Source organism: Rhinoderma darwinii, chromosome 4, assembly GCF_050947455.1.
Source record: "Rhinoderma darwinii isolate aRhiDar2 chromosome 4, aRhiDar2.hap1, whole genome shotgun sequence".
In the NCBI taxonomy this organism is placed as follows: domain Eukaryota; kingdom Metazoa; phylum Chordata; class Amphibia; order Anura; family Rhinodermatidae; genus Rhinoderma; species Rhinoderma darwinii.
In genome coordinates this window covers 338,085,751-338,108,833 of record NC_134690.1, presented here as the reverse complement: position 1 = coordinate 338,108,833, position 23,083 = coordinate 338,085,751, and the positions used below count along the sequence as shown (strand labels likewise).

At 45.4% G+C, this 23,083-nt stretch overlaps 1 protein-coding gene across 3 annotated transcripts in view; it reads right to left on the bottom strand.

Moving 5' to 3' along the window:
* The window catches only part of ADGB (androglobin), a 235,963-nt gene that overhangs the window by 15,947 nt on the left and 196,933 nt on the right, over window positions 1-23,083 (bottom strand). For 2 of the 3 annotated variants that reach the window (XM_075862862.1, XM_075862863.1), the window contains exons 30-32: window positions 12,189-12,376; window positions 3,674-3,838; window positions 3,442-3,547 (exon numbers count right to left, since the gene is read on the bottom strand). In XM_075862862.1, the coding sequence (XP_075718977.1) occupies window positions 3,442-3,547; window positions 3,674-3,838; window positions 12,189-12,376 (459 nt within the window). Of the gene's footprint in view, window positions 1-3,441; window positions 3,548-3,673; window positions 3,839-12,188; window positions 12,377-16,517; window positions 16,760-23,083 lie in introns of those variants that run through there. The other variant, XR_012883227.1, reaches the window with a different exon arrangement.

Below are 23,083 nucleotides of genomic sequence, written 5' to 3'. Positions count from 1 at the left end.
TTCCAAAATTTCGTAAATTAGATTTTTAGAGACTATCTGGGGGTATTTCTTGTAGTGTACCTTGATGATATACTTGTGTTTTCCAAGGACTGCTCTTCCCACATTGAGCATGTCAGGAAGGTGCTCTAGGCCATTCGGAAAAACAATCTCTTTGCTAAAACCGAAAAATGTGTGTTTGGGGTGCAGGAGATACCATTTTTGGGTCAAATCCTCACTCCTAACGAATTCCGCATGGACCCTGCCAAGGTTCAGGCTGTGGCAGAATGGGTCCGCCCTGCCTCCCTGAAGGCCTTACAGTGTTTCCTGGGGTTTGCTAATTATTACAGGAGATTTATTGCTAACTTCTCGGTCATCGCTAAGCCTCTTATGGACCTCACTCGTAAAGGTGCTGTTCTCCTCCATTGGCCTCCGGAGGTGGTCCAGGCTTTTGAGATCCTTAAGAGGTGCTTTGTCTCTGCCACAGTGCTGATTCATCCTAACGAAATGGAGCCATTTATCGTGGTGGTTGAAGCCTCCGAGGTGGGAGTGGGTGCTGTCTTGTCCCAGGGTACTAGGTCTCTCACACATCTCCGTCCCTGTGCCTACTTCTCCAGGAAGTTCTCCTCCACTGAGAGAAACTATGACGTTGGCAACCGTGAACTCTTAGCCATTAAATGGGCATTTGAAGAGTGGTGCCACTTTCTGGAGGGGGCTAGGCACCAGGTAACGGTTCTTTCTGACCACAAGAATCTGGTGTTCCTAGAATCTGCCCGGAGGCTAAACCCGAGACAAGCTCGATGGGCGTTGTTTTTACGAGTTTCAACTTTGTGGTTACCTTTAGGGCTGGGTCAAAAAATATCAAAGCTGATGCTCTGTCGCGTAGCTTCATGGCCAGCCCACCTCCTGAGGAGGATCCCGCTTGTATTTTGCCCCCAGGTATAATCATATCCTCTGTGGATTCAGACTTAGCCTCTGAAATTGCGGCTGATCAAGGTTCTGCTCTCGAGAACCTTCCTGAGAACAAGCTGTTTGTTCCCCTGCAATTCCGGCTAAGGTTGCTCAGGGAGAATCATGACTCCGCACTATCTGGCCATCCAGGCATCCTGGGTACCAAGCACCTCATTTCCAGAACCTATTGGTGGCCTGGGTTGCTTAAAGACGTTAAGGCCTACGTTGCCGCTTGTGAAATTTGTGCTAGGTCCAAGACTCCCAGGTCCCGACCTGCGGGCTTACTATGTTCTTTGCCCATTCCCCAGAGACCTTGGTCCCACATCTCCGTGGATTTTTATCACAGATCTGCCTCCATCCCAAGGCAAGTCGGTGGTGTGGGTTGTAGTAGACCGCATCAGTAAGATGTGCCACTTTGTACCCCTCAAGAATCTACCCAATGCCAAGACGTTAGCTACCTTGTTTGTCAAACACATCCTGCGTCTCCATGGGGTTTTCCGGTCAATATTGTTTCTGACAGAGGGGTACAATTAGTTTCATTGTTTTGGAGAGCTTTCTGTAAGAAGCTGGAGATTGATCTGTCCTTTTCCTCGGCCTTCCATCCTGAAACTAATGGCCAAACTGAGAGGACTAATCAGTCTCTAGAACAATACTTAAGGTGCTTTATCTCAGACTGTCAAAATGATTGGGTCTCCTTCATTCCCCTTCCCGAAGTTTCCCTTAATAACTGGGTCAGTAGCTCGTCGGGGGTCTCCCCCTTCTTCTGCAATTTTGGGTTTAATCCACGGTTCTCCTCCGTTACACCTCGTGGTTCCAACAATCCCGAGGTAGATGTCGTTTATCGGGAACTGTGCACAGTCTGGGCCCTGCTTCAGAAGCACCTTGAGGCGTCCCAGAGCTTCCAAAAGACTCAGGCAGCTAAAAGACGTTCTACTAACCCCCTATTTGTGGTCGGGGATCTGGTGTGGCTATCTTCTAAAATTTGCGCCTTAAAGTTCGGTCCAAGAAATTTGCTCCCCGGTATATAGGGCCGTACAAAATCATTGAGGTCCTCAACCCTGTCTCCTTCCGGCTGGAGTTACCCCCGTCTTTTCAGATACACGTGTTCCATGCCTCCCTCTTGAAAAGCTGCTCCCCGTCCTTGGCTACATCGAGGAAACCTCCTGTCCCTGTTCTCATTCCTGATGGGGTAGAATTCGAGGTAGCCAAGATTGTGGACAGCAGGATGGTCCAAGGCTCCCTCCAGTACCTGGTCCATTGGAGAGGATACGGGCCTGAGGAGAGGACTTGGGTACCCGCCCGGGATGTTCACGGTTCTCCAACAAGCCAGGCCCACCTAGGAAGGGTCCAGTGGCCCCTGATAAAAGGGGGCTACTGTAAAGGGTTTGCCTGACACAGGTTCTGTGTCGGTGCCCGGGGTTAATCAGCCTTCAGCAGCTCCAAGGTACTACTTGGTAGGCTTAGATACAGTGCCCATGTGTGATACTGCTAGTTGGGCCCTGTATCTAAGCCTTCCACAAGGTAAGCTTAGATACAAGGCCCAGCAGACAGGATTTACATCATGTGTGATCCTGTCTGCTGGGCTCTGTATTCAAGCCTACCACATGGTAGGCTTAGCTACAGGGCCCCAGAAGACAGTAATCTTATACTTACCCTCCTTTTCGGCTCTGGGTGCAGCGCAGGTCCTGACGCCATTGAGCGTCACAACATTGTGCGCGGAGCATATAGCACTGTGACGTCATGGCGCTTAAAGACGTCCAGACCAGCATTTCGCCCGGACCCAACTCAGGAGCGAGGAGGGTATGTATACTGTTACTATAGTAACAAAGGCCCATGTAGTTTATTAAATAGGCCCCAGTCATTATAGTAACTGTGAATAGACGTGGTGTGTGGGGCTGTGGGATCGCTGCGAACCCCTATAGCTACACTACTGGGCACATTGACTAATACTGGAGTAGCATCAAGTAGTGATACTAATACTGGTGTACCATCAAGCGGTCGAGTAGCGAGGAGAAACAGGGCTTTCGTGACCAGTGACAGTTCCAGCATCGGGCTCCCAAGCAATCAGACAATCCTGCGGATAGGTGATAATTGTTAATTCTGGGAAAACCCCTTTAAGTTTGTGGGTACCAAGAGAACCCATCAGCTACCAATTCTAGGGACAAAAGAGGATCCGACATGTTGGATTCTTTAATTTTGACCCTATTTTGTTCTCTTTGGGGTTGAGTGGCACCAAAGCTGTCGAGCAGTCACCTCTCATCCCCCAATAGACATAACATGTACTTTTTGTTCAAACAAATAATTAAATATATAAATAAATAAAGATAAAATAAAGATAAAAGCTTTTAGCTGGATGATAACGTGTATGTTTGCTTAACTAATGATCTTACTCTATGTTGTCTGAAGTGACTTTACATGCACAGAAGGACTTACGGACAAATTTTTAATAGACAACCATAAGGACTTCCCAAACTGAATTGTAGCACAAATAATTTTTCACACTTTGGTTCTTACCATTTTCCCTAGCTGAACCCTGGTCACCTTCAGGGATATTTTCTGTCTGTTCAGCGGAAGTTTTCTGCATGTACTTGTTCACAAACTGCAAACGTGACTGTAAAGCCTACAAATAGTTTTCCGTCATTTAGTAAATAAATAATGAATGGATGAGCATTGATAACTTAGTAATTCTAATACATTCTACTATTATTATTCTAATATTTGAAGACTCCTTCACTCTGTAGGTTACCTTTACAGCTCGACCTGGTTCTGCCAACTCCCAGGCTTGTTTCAAGGCTCGTATCTCATCTATACGCTCAGTGTCTTTCTTCACCTCTAGCGTGTCCGACTCACTTGTTTCACTGACAAATCGCACGATCCAGGATGGTTTGTTTGGATCAAATTGCAGCTGGGCCTAGAACACATTGACAGTGTTGAATCAAAGCACAAAGCAACTATTATTGGAAGAAAAAATATTTGAAGATTCTTAAAATACATCCGCCATTTAAAAAAACAACAAAAAAACAAAACCTCTGCTATGTTATAGACATTTCAGACGTTTCTATTAGGACTTATTCACACGAACGTGTTTGATGTCCGTGATACGCGCGTGAAAATCACGTGCGTCGCACGGACCTATGTTAGTCAATGGGGCCGTTCAGACATTCCGTGATTTTCACGCAGCGTGTCTCCGATGCGTAAAACTCACAACATGTCCTATACTTGGCCATTTTTCGCGCATCGCGAACCCATTGAAGTCAATGGGTGCGTGAAAATCACGCGCAGCACACGGAAGCACGAGGTGCTTTTCTGTTTTTGTTCATTTATTTTACTACTGTAGCGCGCATCACGTGTGGCACCCGGAAGTGCTTCCATGTGCTGTGCGCGATTTGACTTCAATGGGTGCGTGCTACGCGAAACACGGGCAAGTATAGGACATGTCGTGAGTTTCACGCAGCGCACATACGCTGTGTGAAATTCACTGACAGTCTGAACAGCCCCATTCACTAACATAGGTCTGTGCCACACGCGTGAAAATCACGCGCGTAACAAGGACGTATAACACGTTCGTGTGAGTAAGGCCTAAATGTGTTGTGGTGCTGCTACATTCTCTTGATCTGTGGTGTCCCAGCTAGATGTCGTTACTTGATAAACAGATATACATTAAATGGACAAAAGTATTGGGACACCTACACACAGGGCCGGCTCCAGGTTTATGTGGGCCCTTAGGCGACACAGTGGGCCCCTTTGCGGGGAAACTCACGGCGGCAGTAAAATGCCAAAAATCGTCACTTTGTGCCCCCATATAGATGTTAGGCCCTGTTTATGCCCCCATATAAAAGTTAGGCCCCCAGTTTGTACCCCAATAAATTTAGTACCCTCTGTAGATAGTGCGACACAGCACCCCCCTCCCAGGTAGTGGCACACAGCTCCTGACGTCACTGTCTATATATGGACAGTGTTGTCAGGGGCAACCCCAGATCCATAGTCCCGGGTGTAATTTTACGCTTCGCTGTCAAAAGACGGCGAGTAAAATTACGCCCGTGTCAAAGAAGTGCGGGACACTTCTTGGGACGTATTTGGAGCCGTTATTCATTGACTCCAATGAAGAACTGCTCCAATTACGTCCGTAAAAAACGCAGGGAAAAACGCGAGTACATGCAAAAACGTCTGAAATTCAGGAGCTGTTTTCCCCTGAAAACAGCTCCGTAATTTCAGACGTATTTTGCGCTGTTGTGTGAACATACCCTTAGCACTCTGCCTGGGAGTGGCGTAGCTAAAGGCTCATGGGCCGTGGTGCAAGAATTCAGCTTAGGCCCCCCTACCTAACACAACCAGACCCCTGCGCACACCTATGCCCAGCTGCCTTGCCCGACAGACCCCATGAATGCCCCCACAGTATAATGACCCCCCCATAGCTGCCCCCCCCCACACACTATAATGCCCCCCATAGCTGACCACCACAGTATAATGCTTCCCATAGCTGCCCCCCACAAAGTATAATGCTCCCTATAGCTGCCCCCACACAGTATAATGCCTCAGTAGCTGACCACCACAGTATAATGCCCCCCATAGCTGCTCCCACAGTATAAATCCACCACACAGTATAATGCTCCCATAGTATAACTCCACCACACAGTATAAAGCTCCCATAGCTGTCCCCACACAGTATAATGCCCCAGTAGCTGACCACCACAGTATAATGCCCCCCATAGCTGCTCCCACAGTATAAATCCACCACACAGTATAATGCCCCCATAGCTGTCCCCACACAGTATAATGCCCCAGTAGCTGACCACCACAGTATAATGCCCCCCATAGCTGCTCCCACAGTATAAATCCACCACATAGTATAATGCCCCCATAGCTGCCCCCACACAGTATAATGCCCCCCATAGCTGCCTCCACACAGTATAATGCCCCCATAGCTGTCCCATACAGTATAATGCCCCCATAGCTGACCACCACAGTATAATGCTTCCCATAGCTGCCCCCGCACAGTATAATGCCCCCCATAGCTGCCTCTCATACAGTATAATGCCCCCATAGCTGCCTCCACACAGTATAATGCCCCCATAGCTGCCTCCACACAGTATAATGCCCCCCATAGCTGACCACCACAGTATAATGCTCCCCGTAGCTGCCCCACGCAGTATAATGCCCCCCATAGCTGACCACCACAGTATAATGCTCCCTGTAGCTGCCCCACACAGTATAATGCCCGCAAAAGCTGCACCATACAGTATAATGCCCCCCATAGCTGCCCCATACCGTATAATGCCCCCCATAGCTGCACCATACAGTATAATGCCCCCCATAGCTGCCCCATACAGTATAATGCCCTCCATAGCTGCCACATACAGTATAATGCGCCCCATAGCAGCGTCAGCACCTGGCGGCCGAGTGGGCCCCCCCCAAGTGGAGTGGGCCCCAGCACTTGCCCGGGTCTGCCGGGTGTTGACGCCGGCCCTGCCTACACATTACACCTTCAGGAGCTTTTATGACATTGCAATCTAAAGTCATAGGCATTAATATGGAGTTGATCCCCCTTTGCAGCTACAACAATTTCCATTCTTCTGGGAAGGTTTTCTACAAGATTTTGCAGAGTGTCTGTGGGAATTTTTTCTTATTCATCCAGAAGATCATTTGTGGGGTCAGGGTTGGATGAGAGGGCCTAGCTCACAATCTTTGTTCTAGTTCATCCCAAAAGTGTTCGATGGGTTTGAGGTCAGGGCTCTGTGCAGGTCAGTCAAGATCTTCCACATCAAAGTCACCCAAACATGCCTTTATAGATCTTGCTTTGTGCAATCGGGTACAGTCATACTGGAACTGAAAAGGGCCTTCCCCAAACTGTTCCCACAAAGTTGGAAGCATAGAATGGTCTATAATGTCTTGGTATGCTGAAGCATTAAGATGTCCAATCACTGGAACTAAGGGGCCTAGACCACCCCCTGAAAAACAACCCCATAGCATTATCTATCTTCCACCAAACTTTACAGCTGGCACAATGCAGTCAGGCAGGTAACGTTCTCCTGGCATTCGCCAAACCAAGACTCGCCATCAGACTGCCATATAAAGGGTGATTCGTCACTCCACAGAACACGTTTCCACTGCTCCAGAGTCCAATGGTGGTGTTCTTTAAACCACTCCATCCAAAGCTTGGAATTGTTCTTTGTGGTGTCGGGCTTGCATGCAGCTGCTCGGCCATGAAACTCCCAGCACACATTTTTTGTGCTGATGTTAATGCCAGAGGAGGTTATTGAGTCAGCAGAGAGTTGGCGACTTTTATGCACTATGCGCCTCGGCACTCGGCGACACCGCTATACAACTTTACATGGTCTGACACTTCATGACTGAGTTGCTGGGGTTCCTACCTGCTTCCACTTTGCAATAATACCACTCCTAGTTGATTGTGGAATATTTCGATGGGAAGAAATTTCACAAACTGACTTATCGCAACAGTGGCATCCTATTTCAGTACCACTCTCTAATTCAGTGAGCTCTTTAGAATGACCCATTCTTTCACAAATGTTTGTAAAGGCAGACTGCATGGCTGTGTGCTTGATTTTATACACCTGTGACATTGTGACTGAATGAAACCCCTGAATTCAATGATAAAGTGGTGAATCCCAATACTTTTGTTCATATAGTGTAGATATGACAATGTTCCGTGTATTACTCATTGAAGCCTATTGGATATCATCTCATATACGCCCTAATATTGTTGGTTCGGTGTTATTTATATGTTATTTGCCTTTTACTTTGACATATTTTACTTATCTTACGCTTCTATATACCTTTATATTTGTTTAGTTGTCTCGGCAGTCGGCACTGCTTACATAGTTATATAATAAAAATAATGTTTTGCCATTTATTTTAGTAAATAGCTGACATCCAGATTAGATTCGACTTCTTAACTTTGGTAAATTACTAAATTTATGTGCATGCTCTCTTGTACTGTGTCACTTTGATGAAGTAGCGACTATTGCCCACCGGGGTTCAATTCATAGTGAATACTGTTTGTATTTCTGACATGCACAGGAGACTTTCACTGTTGATCAGCTGACTTGTTTCTTCTCGGCATGCGCAGTACCCGTTTCAGGAAGCCGTCAGCCACTGCCATCCCTTGCTCTTTAGCCACAATGGGAAAACATTAACTAATTCTTTAGACAGGGGCGTAGCTGGGGGGGGGGGGGGGTTGGCAGGTGGGGCATGTGCCCCAGGCGCAACTCTGAGGTAGGGAATGGGGGGCGCCGCAGAGCAGCCGTACCAAACAGCGGATCGCTGCTGACAGGTGCCCTGTATGCTGGGCGGCTGCAGTAGTGATCAGCGTTAGGAGGAGGCAGGAGATCTTGCGGCGGCGTTCTGACTGGGGTTGGTGCCGGCCCGGGAATGGACCAGTCCAGTCACCTGACCTGTCAAATGCCACCGCAATACCTCCTGCCTCCTCCTAACGGTGAGTCACGTCAGGCAGAGCGGAGAGTGGTAGCGAGAGCAGTACCGCTCTCCGCTCTAGCAGCAGTGTGGCAGTAAGTACAAGAGGGATGGTGGTTCAGTGGCACTAAGCACAAGGAGGAGGCAGGATCAGTATCACTAAGTACAAGGGGGGACGGAGGTTGTGTCGGCACCAGAGGCTACAGTTGATTCTGCAGCAGCATCGGCGTTTGCAGGTAAGTAGCTACATCGACTTACCTGCTAACGCCGATGCTGCTGCAGAATCAACTGAAGCCTCTGGTGCCGGTGTCCTCGCTCGTCCGACACGATGCAGGACCTGTGAGTGACGTCACAGATCTGCACTGCCAGAAGCTGGGCGTTCTGAAGAGAAGTGGTGATACTTCTCATCAGAACGCCCAGCTAGTAAAAGTATTAAAAACGCCCCGATGTACGCACATAATACACGCCCACTTGGACTTTTACTTTTAAACACACCCACTTGGACTTTTGCAAGCCTCATTTGCATAACTACAAAAATGGTCATAACTTGGCCAAAAATGCTCGTTTTTTAAAAATAAAAACGTTACTGTAATCTACATTGCAGCGCCGATCTGCTGCAATAGCAGATAGGGGCTGCAAAATCTGGTGACAGAGCCTCTTTAATGTTGCATTAGTGACTTGCGTGGGGCTTCAACTGCAGCGCTTCCAATAACCAGACTATTTTCATCCTCCCTGGATCACATTTATCAGGCAGGACTGACATTTCTTCCCTAACCTAATTTGGTTGGGCTTCTTTTAGGTTTACTTTGATATAAATTATTTATTTGATGTCACATTATTTACTAATATTGATGCTGTATCTTCATTGCTTAATTATAACCCTCAATGCCATTTGTCAATAAATAATCATCTGGTCTTTTTTTAAATGCTGACATATTATCTGTCATTATTACCATAGTTTGACTACTCTAACTGTAAAGAAGCTTTTGTCTGTTAATATTTTTTTGGGGCACACTGCACTTTACACATTTGTTTGAATTCTTTGTCTGGTTGTCCCTTTCCCGCCACAGCCATTTTTCGGATTTTCACTTTTGTTTTTTCCTCCCCACATTCCAAATACCATAACTTTTTTATTTTTTCATCAATATTGCCGTATGAGGGCTTGTTTTTTGCGGAACGAGTTGTAGATTTTCACAGCACCATTAATTGTACTATATAATGTAGTGGGAAACGAGAAAAAAAATATATGTGGGGTGGAATAGGAAAAAAACAGCCGACACTTCCGGGTAACGAGCGTGATCCCGCTTGTTCAACCCGTTAAATGTCAGTCAATAGCGACCGCAGCATTTAAATGACATGGGGCGACCCCCTGTAACATTCCAATGCCCCCCCCCTGCGGCGAGATCGGAGGGTGCCGTTGGTTGGCATGGCAGCCTGGGGGCCTGACGAAGGCCCCCAGGTCCGCCATCTTTGTACTCCTATGAAGAACATATATATGGGTTAGCGCTCCAGTAGGGTCACAACATTAGTTGTGACTCCTATGAATTAATTGTTTTAAATGTTTTTAATTGTTTCTCAGATGTATTTCTCTTAAAATAATAAGGTATCTCTATATTTCCCTCTACATTATTATAGGTGTGAACACTCTCTTTTTGTGTTGTCGCTTGTAGAATGTTATTCCAGCTTGTGATCCTGACGATATAAAATGGAGGAACACCACAAATCTATCCCTCTGGTTGCCATATACTGATTATAGCCTCTAAACTTAAAGTTCATCTCTGGCTAAAATACTTTTTCTTTTTTAACTGATTGTTACTAAAATATTTAATTAGGGGTCAGAGCTCCTTATTTCCCTTAACACGTTACTAACAGAATTTTTGGACACAGTCGCCATATACAGCAATAGTAGCTGCATATAAGTCTTCTATGGATGTCTATAGGGATTGAATACAAAAACGCAGAATATGGAGCTTTCGCCATAGTGGCAGTAGCAAGCCAAAGCAATTCTGCTAGTTATGTGTAGAAGAATGTGGCACGATAGCTCTATGCAAACGTAACGGATCTATCAACCCTAACAAAATTTATTGCAAATTGATGTATAATTGAAGGATCAACAGAATATAGTTTGCAGTTGGAGGTACACTTTATAATAATTTCTCATTTTCCTCAACATATGCTATTAATAAATTGCAATGTAAACATAATCCTGATTACCACATATTTAATTTTGGAGATTAACACTATAATGGGCCTGTGGTTTAGTGGTTGTATAAAAAAAAGTTTTTCAAACAAAATTCTAAAGCTGGCCATAGACCTATCGTCCAAAACTTATCATTTTTACTGTTTTGGCCAATTATCTAGCATTAATTGGTCATGTTTTTTTTGCAGAAACAACTGAATAATGACAAATAATATGCTGAAATATTGATCTTCTTTGTTGGATTCGTCAGCCATAGATTGGCCATTTGGTATACAAATAAAAACAACATTTTCATTCCCTGCAATATCTACCAACATTTAATTGTTATGTTGGTGATGAAATCGGCCAGTTATTGCGAGATAGGTATGATGTCTTTTGCATATGATATACTGTGTCACACATAGCTATTGCTGCGTACCATGTGTATGGGATGATACTGCTAGAACACTTGGTGGCAGCATTTGCTTATGAATTGCACAGCATGCAAATAATCTTATACATCATAACATTGCTGCAGTGATTTTATGCTAACAGTATTACTGAAGTTCACTCATTTTTCATGAAGAGTGTGTTTTGGGATTAGAAACCCAATACGAGTAAATTGCAGAACATTTAGTGCCAATCATACAGGATATAGTTAATCAAATTAATTGGATAAATTAAAACGTTGAAAACGTTCTATAAATTAAAAATGGAAATGCACTTACAGCTGTGAATGCTAATGAAGCCTAATGCTATAAATATGTATTTATGGGTTGCACACAACGGGTAAAAAAAAATGCTGTCCTTTTCAATATTATCAGTTCTCACAACTAGATAAATGACATTTATGCAAAAATGTTTTTTCATAATTGACCTTTCTTTTTGCTGCCGTCTCACCCATTCTGGGACAGGTGTCCTAATCTGCCATCACTTCATGATCAATGGGAGTTCTATGCCAAGAACGGTGGGGCAGAAATCCCTTAGGCAGTTTATCTGTACAGCATACTGTATGTCCAGTCTACACATGTTCAAGAAACTGCAACACAGCTCCATTCAAGTAAATAGGGCTGTGTTGCATTTCCCTGCACAGTGCAACAGAAAGCTTAAAGGGGTTTCCCATAATCAATATTTATCACCTATCCACAGGATAGGTGATAAATATCTAAACGGTAGGGGTCCCCACCAATCATGAGAACGAGCTTACCTTTTCGTTCCTGGGAGGCCCATAGGAATGGAGCGGCAGTGCGCATACTCAGCCCCACCGCACCATCAATTTCGATAGGGCTGCCAAAGATAGCGGAGCAGAACAATAAAAATACCGGAAGTGATGACAGAAAGTCTTGAACATTGTAGAACTGTCATTTATTAATACAGTCCTATTTATGTTTAATGTTTCTATTTAGGTCCCAAAACACAGAGCTTAGTTTTTGCATATCTCTGTGCCTGTGTGGGAATGGACGTGACAATTCAGTAACCTATTTTTTTTTACTTTTCTAGAGGACGCTACTGTTAGACCATGAAACATAGTACAATTTATTAATGTGAATAAATTAATGTCATCTCTCAAATTTTGCCATTGACAACTGTTTATGAAGAGTGAATGACAATAACGGTAATAGTAAAAGGTCACGACAAATTAGCTATTTACCTGAGATTCGGGTCTTGAGGTTGGAGTTGATTGAAGTCTCTCTCTGTCCTTACCAGACTTTTCTTTATCAGATTTCTCTGCTATTTTTTCTTTGCCCTTTCTGGCAGTCTTTGGAGTGCCTGCAGATTTCAGGTGTGTCTCTGAGATGTGTGTCTCAGCTGTAATTTCCTCATTCTTCTCTGCATATACTAAATTTGACGGAAAAGGTTAGCATTAAAAAGGATTTATAAAAGACTTGACCTGAGCAGGGGTTAAATTTGATTAAAATTCAAGTAGCCATTTAAGTAAAAAATTAACTATTACATAAATTATTAATAGAATTACTTAAAATTTAGTGAAAAAAAAAGGACATGCAACCGATTTTCACCCGTTATGGTGCACCGTCATTTAACACCCTTTACGGTTATTCTGTGGAATGTTTCACTGCAGTACAGGCTCCATCAAGTCTATTTAAAACTGTCCCAGATGAACTAGGCCGTTCTGGATTACCGTTCCCAAGATGCCATGCTTCTTTCCCAGCCAAAACAATCTGTCACAGACCACTTGAGGTGAGCAAATTGACAGGAAATTAAAATTGTGCAGCTCAATGCTCGATGCGAACACACCACTAAAGGAGTGTGGAGGAAGTAAGTTTTACACTATGGTTGCCACAGTTTTGGGAGCACTGGAGTTGATACTTTTGGTAGTGTTGCTATTACTGCAATTAAGGCAGTCTATCATTGCTATGGGAAAACTGTGGTTTTACACCTGGGGCCCTGTAACTGTCATTTATATTTTAGGGTCTGTTTACATCAGCATCTGGCTTCCATCCGACCTTTCTGCCGTAGGAACTGATAAGGAGAAAAACCAAACAGAAACCATAGCTTCCGTTTGCTTTACCATTTTTTCAATGGTAATGTAATGATGGGGGTAGGGAAACGGACAAGTGAGCCCTAATCTACCCGCCACTCAGTCCCTGCCTACTTGCAACGACCCGCCCTAGGCGATGCGGTACAACTGGGCGACGGTCCCTACGCTCAGTAAGTGCACGACAGACAAACAGACAAGGGTACACAAAGCTAAGGGAAATGGGGCAGTTGCCCAAGGCAACACTGTGAGCAATAAGAGTGGTGAACGAGCCAAGTCAAACCAGGAGTGTACGAGGTACCAAACGCAGAGCAGGAGAGTAGTGAACAAGCCGAGTCAAACCAGGAGTGTACGAGGTACCAAACGCAGAGCAGAAGAGTAGTCAGTAAGCCAGGGTCAATATGAAGCAGGGTCAAATAGTTCAGAAGCTGCAGCAGGGCCAGGAAACCAAACGAGAAGAATCACAAGCAAGGAGGAACAGGAAAGGCAGGTATAAATAGACAGAGGGCGGGAGCTAGCTCCGTCTGGCCAGGCTGTGATAGGCTCTCCCACTCCTAAGCCTGCCATCCTGAGTGGTGGAAGATGGAGTAAGTCTCACAGACATCGAAGCAGGTGCAGACTGATTACCTATGGGCGTTGACACAGAAGCTGTGCCTGGCATATCCTTTACAGGTAATGCTTCCATTGTAGTAGGTTTCCGTTCTGTAAAGTTTCCGTTTTTTTTTTTGCAGGACAATAGCGTAGTCGACTACGCTGCAAAAATCGCAACTTAGAAAAAAAACAAAACCTTATACTTACCTCTGACGTTCTGCAGGCTGGCCTCCTGGGATGTCTTTCATCCCATGTGACCGCTGCAGCCAATCACAGGCTGTAGTGGCAGTCACATGGAATGAAAAGTCATCCCAGGAGGCTAGCCTGGATGATGTCAGAGGGCTGGCCTCCTGGAATGACGTTTCATCCCATGTGACCGCCACTGCAGCCAATCACAGGCGGCAGCATTCTCCTGGGATGAAACATCATCCCAGGAGGCCAGCCTGCCAGCAGGCCGGCTAATGCTGCAGTCTTCCACAGTGCAAACTCCTCAGCGAAAAACTGCACCACAATTTGGTGCTGTTTTCCGCCCGGAATTTCCTGCGGCCACTGGGGAGTATACACTGTGTATCTTCACGCCGCATATCCGCCCCATGTGAACTTGTGAAACCGTGTGAAAAAAGGCTAACAATCTGTAAAGGCCCTTTTACATGTGCCGGTGATCGGGGGAATGGAACTTAAGTGAGCAGAGAATTATTTCCTGTCCGGTTCTTGGGTGGGTCATGACTTACTACTGTTTGGAACCTGAACATGCTGCCATGCTCAAGTAGTTGCGTTTGTAAGGACCCCCATGGATGTATAAATCGGCGGGGGGTAAGTATAACTTTGGGGGTGGGGGGTCTTCGCTCCAGACAAAAGAATAATATTTAGCTTTTTCATGGATTGTCATTTACAAAAAATGAACTCGCTTCTTATTAAATCGATTCTAGAGTGTGTGGCTCGAAGAGGGAAATTAGATTGTATACTAATATGTTGGACCTATATAAATAATGAGTAAAATAAATAAATTCTTATACACTCACTTTTATTATTCCTTTTTAATTTAATAAATATTTTTTCAAATATTTATTCTAAAATGAAGGGGCACAGTAGGTGGCACTGTTACATTATCTTTTTTTTCACTTTGCCAAAGGAAGAAAAAAACATTAAGTTTAATTATTTAACCATGCTTTATGTACAGGGAGTATATTTTCCAAAATTAGTTTGTCACATTGTATATGAAAAAATATATATTTTACATAACGACAGTAAAGTGCAAGAATTTATATTCTGTTAATTTTTTTAATGTGTTAATGTTGTATTTGATAATTCAGTGCCACCTAAGACACAGGCTAAGTTATAAAGTGCCTATAAAAAGCATACAGCACCATTGGACCTTTTTCATGTTTGATTGTAAAAAGAAAATAATTGATTCAACCGCGAACTTTGTTTTTGTACACTTTTTGATTAACCAAAAAAAGATAAAACACAAATCACAAAAATATTAAGGCATAACTGTAACCCCCTGCATTACTATGTCACAGCTAAGTCATCACTAGAATAGCAAATTGGTTTTAGAAGTCACCTAACTAATCAAACTATTGAATCTTGAAAGTCCAACTTTTGAAAAGTCAGTTTTTTTACTAGCATCCCTCATCTATGATTCTCCCTAGACCAGGCCTTCTTTTAAAACTGAGTAAAGGCATTCAGGGCTCGTTTTATAGACATTGTAATGGGCAACAACCAAAGTAGGGCCCACAAGTTTTCCACCCCCTAAAAGAGCCTGAAGTACTGTGGCAACTCTGATAGAATTATGAGTTATTGGCAGAGAAAGGCACTACAGGTCAGTGAGACCAAAACTGAGCTTTACGGCTACTATACGAAATATGTATGTCTGGTATAAGCCAAACACCGCACCCTACCAAAAACACACGATCTTTAACATTTTTTAATGGAGATCCAATAACCGCAGCATGATTTACAAAACTTTTTATATAAATGTTTTCTTTATATTCACATTTTGAATTATAATATATATTATTATAATTCATACTATTATAGAATCATTTCAATGTGTTTCCTGAAATAAACTCCTTTTCCTTGAAACAAACATATTTTTTTCATACAGTCTTTCTATCTCTCTCTTTCTCTCTCTCTAACTTCCCTATCTGTAAAGATAGAGGAAAGTGAGACAGCACTACCAAATGAGTGAAAAAAAGTGATTCTGCTTAATGCATGTGGAATTAAACAGGATAACTTTTTTCACTCATTTGGTAGTGCTGTCTCACTTTCCTCTATCTATATTGAAGGGTCATTGGACTATCACCTAGGAGGCGTGCACCCACTTCAGTTGTGTTTCCAGTGCTGCTGATGTATACCTATTCCCTATCTGTAAACATGAAGCTTACACATTGAACACACACTATATACATTCTGTGCACAGGCCACTAACACTTAACACTTGCCGCACATGCCACTAACCCACTAGATGCATGCCAAACATGCCACTCACACAGGTGGGATGTCTGCCCCTGGGTATTCCTGTTTTCCCTGAGACTGTCTTGACACATACTCTAGAGTGGAACCCTGTGAAAATTCTGTAAAACCTACATTTATTTACACATGAATTTACGTGCAAATTTGACTGTAAATTTGCCACAGATATTACGTCTGACAGTGAAGTAGGTGAAATCCATGGCAAAAATAAGGAAAAATTCTCTTACATCTGCACAGACATTTTTCCTCTGCATGTAAATGTGGTTTTCTAAACCCAATTCATATGCATTGTACTGTATTGCAGTGCAAATTTTCTTCAGCTTGCTTGAGCTTATTGGTAATAATGATTTATTACTGAATTACTCCTTATGCAATGTTATCTCAACCTTTTCGATCTGAAATTACATGTGGACGTACACAAGTTGCTGGCAGTTTTCTTAGTAGTCAGTGTTCAGATTTACTATTGACTTCACCACCATTCTTCATGACCTTGACCTCATTATCATTTATTAGTCTCTGATACCAGTGATCGGACTGATAGAATTTTCGATCTCCTCTGACTCTTGGATCAGCAGTGTTTGTAGGCTCTGCTACTGCCCAGCATGTTCAGCTGATGTGCGTAGGATAGCAAGCACTATTGCTACAATTTGTAAAGCAAGCTGTTTAGAGAAATGAAAAGATTTTACATGATCCTTTTTGAAGCCGGAAACAATTTTTACTTTCTAATGTTGAATTAAAATACATTTGATATATGCACTTCAGCACTGTGATGGCTTACCTTACAACAACGTCTGTTCTGTAGACTAATGTGATAAATTACAACCGGGAAGCCTTGCATCCCTGTCTGTGCAGAGCACATACTCTTAATAAACATCCTTTGATACAACTCTCTGCTTTGCTAAATGTATCACAATGATCAGGGGCATAACTAGGATACACCGGGCCCCATAGCAAACTTTTGACCCCTTAATTGGGTGCCACACACAGCCCCCCCTTGTAGATAGTGCTCCCCTGTAAATTGTGTCCTACATCCCCCCTGTTGATTGTGCTATACAGCCCCCTGTAGACAGTGTTACACCCATCTTGTAGATAGTGCCACCGTTCCCCCCTGTAGATAGTGCCCCTCCTCCTTGTAGATAGTACCAAACAGCCACCCTGTAGATAGCGCCCCCGCACCTCCTCCTTGTAGATAGTGTCATACAGCCCACCCTGTAGATAGTGGCCCCACCTCCCCTTTCTAGATCGTGCCATACAGCCCCCCTTGTAGATAGTGCCCCCCAAACAAATAAAACATTCTTACTCGCCTAGGCGCCGTTCTCACGATGAATGAAGCTGCTCCACAGCATCCTCAATGCTGACGGAATCCTTGAATAGGCCGGCATGATCCAGTGACGTCATCACACTGGCCTGCGCAGTGATCCTGTCCATGCGTCTGATAGGCTGCAGGTCGAACGTGGCCTGTAGCCAAGTAAATGGCAGAGCAGGGAGAAACTTCCCTGCTCTGCCATAGTGTTAAATAGTATCTGCGTCCTAAGGCCGCAGATACTATTGAATGTGGCGTCGCTACTGATGTAGCAGTCATATCTGCTGCTAGCGGCGGCAAGGGCCCCTTCATGCTGTGGGCCCCGTAGCAGCCACTATGGCTGCTACGGCGGTAGTTACACCACAGAAAATGATCATGAACATTTACAAGGTGCACACCAATATTGAGCTCACCGGTGGGGGCTAAAACTAATTACAGCGGAGTTCTACATGTGTGGAAATCTACAGATTAGAAGACACATCATACAAGACTAAAATATGTGACACATAAACAATAAGTGTGTGTGTGTGTAAATAGAAAGATATAATAATGAAAATGATGATAATAATGATGATGATTATGAAGGTAATAATAATAACAATAATAATTTAAAAAGCTGTCTCTTGTGTCTAAACTTAGCCTATAAGCTAAATTTAAAGTGTAAAATATTTAGTGTTAGTGTTTCATTTGCAGCTGTTAATGAAGAAACATCATTGCTCATTTCTTCAAAGCCAATTACTAAAAATAATATTATTAATTTCCTTTTCTTTGGCCTTCGCACATGGAGTTTCTCTTGTTCCATATTATGGGACCGTAGGTAATTCGCGTGCTGCCATATGGTGCCCCTAGTTGGTACAGTAGTCTCCTCTAGAAGATCTGAAACATACTACCATTTTTTTCTTAGATTCCATGAGACGGTGTTATGGCAGGAAGGAGGTGAAGGGAACAAGTGAGCCCTAATCTACCCACCGCCCTGTCCCTGCCTACTTGCAACGACCTGCCCTAGGCGACGGGGTACAACTTGGCGGCGGTCCCTACGCTGACTAAGTGCAAGGGGATACAAACAGGGAACAAGCAAGGGAAGGGGCAGTAGCCCACGGAACACCGTGAGGAAACGGAGTGGTGAACGAGCCAGTCAGGATCAGGATGTAGTGGAGTATACAAACGCAGAGCACGGAGCAGGAAGCAAGCCAGGGGCAGAGCGAAGCAGGATAAGTGGGAACTGAAGCAAGGCAGAAGCACGGCAGAAGCAGGCTAGAGCAAGGCAGCAGTGGGGCCAGGAATCCAAGAAGAATAACAAGCAATGAGGAAGAGAAAACGGCAGGTATAAATGGACAGGGGGCGGAGCTAACTCCGACTGACCAGGCCGCGATAGGCTCTCCCACTCCTGAGCCTGCCACCCTGATTGGTGGTAGCTGGTGTCAGTCTAAGAGGTCTGGCCTCAGGTGTCGACTGATTAATCCTGGGAGTATCCACAGACGTAGTGCCTGGCAGATCCTTTACAGTACTCCCCCTTTTATGAGGGACCACCGGACCCTTACTAAGAGGACCCTATTTAGTGGGGAAGAGAAGGTGGAACCTCCTGACCAATACCCCAGCGTGAACATCTCGAGCAGGTACCCAAGTCCTCTCCTCCGGCCCGTATCCTCTCCAATGGACCAGGTACTGGAGGGAGCCCTGGACCATCCTACTGTCCACAATCTTGGCCACCTCGAATTCCACCCCCTCAGGGGTGAGAACGGGAACAGGAGGTTTCCTCGAGTGGGACCAGGACGGGGAGCAGCGTTTAAGGAGGGAGGCATGAAAGACGTCGTGTATGCGAAAGGATGGGGGCAGCTCCAGACGGAAGGATATAGGGTTGAGGACTTCAATGACCTTATAAGGCCCAATAAATCGGGGAGCAAACTTCCTGGACGGGACCTTAAGGCGCAAGTTCCTAGACGACAACCACACCAGATCCCCGACGACAAACCGGGGGTTAGCAGAACGTCTACTATCAGCCTGAATCTTTTGTACGCTCTGGGACGCCTCTAGGTTCTTCTGAACCTGGGCCCAGACAGTGCACAGTTCCCGATGAACGTCCTCTACCTCGGGATTATTGGAACAACCAGGAGAAACGGAGGAGAACCTTGGATTAAACCCGAAATTACAGAAAAATGGGGAGACCCCTGACGAGTTACTGACCCGGTTATTCAGGGAAAATTCGGCGAGGGGAAGGAATGAGACCCAATCAAATTGACAGTCAGAGATGAAACACCTTAAATATTGTTCCAGGGATTGATTAGTCCTTTCCGTTTGGCCATTAGTTTCGGGATGGAAGGCGGAGGAGAAGGACAGATCAATCTCCAACTTTTTACAAAAAGCTCTCCAAAATAAGGAAACAAATTGTACCCCTCTGTCAGAAACGATATTGACTGGGGCCCCATGGAGACGCAAAATGTGTTTAACAAACAAAGAAGCTAACGTCTTGGCGTTAGGTCGTTTAAGGGGCACAAAGTGGCACATCTTGCTGAAGCGGTCTACTACCACCCACACCACCGACTTGCCCTGAGATGGAGGCAAATCGGTGATAAAATCCATGGAGATATGGGTCCAAGGTCTCTGGGGAATGGGCAAAGAACGTAGTAAGCCCGCAGGTCGGGACCTAGGGGTCTTGGACCTAGCACAAACCTCACAAGCCGCGACGTAAGCCCTAACGTCTTTAGGCAACCCAGGCCACCAATAGTTTCTGGTAATGAGGTGTTTGGTACCCAAGATGCCAGGATGACCAGATAGTGCGGAGTCATGGTTTTCCCTGAGTACCCTTAGCCGGTATTGCAGGGGGACAAACAGCTTGTCCCCAGGGAGGTTCCCGGGAGCTGAACCTTGATCAGCCGCAATGTCAGAGGCTAAATCAGAATCAGTGGCAGAAATGATTATACCAGGGGGTGAAATACAAGCAGGATCCTCCTCAGAAGGAGGATTGGCCATGAAACTACGTGACAGTGCATCAGCCTTAATATTTTTGGACCCAGCCCTATAGGTAACCAAGAAGTTAAATCTGGTAAAGAATAGCGCCCATCGAGCTTGTCTAGGATTAAGCCTCCGGGCAGATTCTAGGAAAACCAGATTCTTGTGGTCAGTAAAGACCGTTACCTGGTGTCTGGCCCCCTCCAGGAAGTGACGCCACTCTTCAAAAGCCCATTTAATGGCTAAAAGTTCGCGGTTGCCAATATCATAGTTACTCTCCGTGGGCGAAAACTTCCTAGAGAAGTAAGCACAGGGGCGGAGATGGGTGAGGGAGCTGGTACCCTGGGACAAGACGACCCCCACTCCCACTTCGGACGCGTCAACCTCCACAATAAATGGCTCCCTTTGGTTGGGCTGAACCAGCACGGGGGCCGAGATAAAGCACTTCTTGAGGGTCTCAAAAGCCTGGACGGCCTCAGGAGGCCAGTGGAGGACATCAGCACCCTTGCGAGTGAGGTCCGTAAGAGGCTTAGCGACGACCGAGAAGTTGGCAATAAATCTCCTGTAATAGTTAGCGAACCCCAAAAAACACTGTAGCGCCTTCAGGGAGGCAGGTTGGACCCATTCCGCCACAGCCTGAACCTTGGCAGGGTCCATGCGGAATTCATGAGGATTTGACCCAAAAATGGTATCTCCTGTACCCCAAACACACATTTTTCGGTTTTCGCAAACAGATTATTTTCCCGGAGGACCTGGAGGACCTTCCTGACATGCTCCACGTGGGAGGACCAGTCCTTGGAAAACACCAGTATGTCATCAAGGTACACTACAAGAAAATTTCCCAGGTAATCTCTCAGAATTTCATTAATAAAATTCTGGAAGACGGCAGGGGCATTACACAACCCAAAGGGCATGACCAGGTATTCGAAATGACCTTCGGGCGTGTTGAACGCAGTCTTCCACTCATCCCCCTCTTTGATGCGGATAAGGTTATATGCCCCCCGTAGATCGAACTTAGAAAACCATTGGGCCCCCTGAACCTTATTAAAAAGATCCGGAATCAAAGGAAGGGGATACTGGTTCCTTACTGTGACCTTATTCAAGTTCCGATAGTCAATGCACGGCCTAAGACCACCATCCTTCTTCCCCACGAAGAAGAAGCCAGCACCTACAGGAGAAGTCGAGGGGCGAATGAAACCCTTGGCCAGGCATTCTTGGATATACTCCCTCATAGCTTCACGTTCAGGACATGAAAGATTAAATATCCTACCCTTAGGAAGCTTAGCACCAGGTACCAAATCGATGGCGCAATCGTAATCTCTATGAGGGGGCAACACCTCGGAGGCCTCCTTAGAAAACACATCAGTGAAGTCCTGAACAAACTCAGGTAGCGTGTTTACCTCCTCACGGGGAGAAATAGAGTTAACCGAAAGACATGACGTCAGGCATTCACTACCCCATTTGGTGAGATCCCCAGTATTCCAATCAAACGTGGGATTATGCAGCTGCAACCAGGGAAGACCTAATACCAGATCGGACGATAATCCCTGCATCACCAGTACAGAGCACTGCTCCAAATGCATGGAGCCAACAAGGAGTTCAAAAACAGGAGTATGCTGAGTAAAATAACCATTAGCAAGAGGAGTGGAGTCGATACCCACTACCGGGACAGGATAAGGCAAATCAATAAAAGGCATTTTTAGAGACATAGCAAATTCCACAGACATGATATTAGCAGATGAGCCAGAATCCACGAAGGCACTGCCAGTGGCAGATCGGCCAGCAAACGAGACCTGAAAGGGAAGCAAAATTTTATTGCGTTTCATATTAACGGGAAATACCTGTGCGCCCAAGTGACCTCCCCGATGATCACTTAGGCGCGGAAGTATTCCGGCTGCTTATTCTTGCGCCTGGGACAGGTGTTCAGTAGATGCTTGTCACCCCCACAATAGAAGCAGAGACCATTCTTCCTGCGGAACTCTCTACGTTGTCGAGGGAACATGGAGGCCCCGAGTTGCATAGGTACCTCCGAGTCTTCCGTGGAAGAGCGAGGAGACGGGACCTCGGGGGGAATCGCAGGGAAGTCAGAGGGGAAAACATTGAAACGTTCAAGCTGACGTTCCCTGAGACGTCGGTCAAGTCGTACTGCTAGGGCCATAACCTGGTCTAGGGAGTCAGAAGAGGGGTAGCTAACAAGCAGATCCTTCAGGGCGTCAGATAATCCTAACCTAAACTGGCACCTTAGGGCCGGGTCGTTCCACCGAGAAGCTGCGCACCACTTTCTAAAATCAGAACAGTATTCCTCAACAGGTCTCCTACCCTGACGTAAGGTCACCAGCTGACTCTCGGCTAAGGCAGTCCTGTCAGTCTCGTCGTAAATGAGTCCGAGGGCAGAGAAAAAACGATAGACGGAGGAAAGTTCAGGGGCGTCAGGAGCCAAGGAGAAGGCCCACTCTTGGGGCCCTTCCTGGAGTCGGGATATAATGATACCCACCTGCTGGTTCTCGGAACCTGAGGAGTGAGGTTTTAGACGGAAATAAAGTCTGCAACTCTCCCGGAAGGAGAGAAAAGTCTTACAGTCCCCTGAGAACCGGTCAGGTAACTTGAGGTCGGGTTCTAGAGGTGAGGTGACTGCTATGGCAGCGTCAGACTGGTTGACCCTCTGAGCCAGGGCCTGGACCTGTAGAGAGAGGCCCTGCATCTGCTGGGTCAGGGTCTCAAGGGGGTCCAT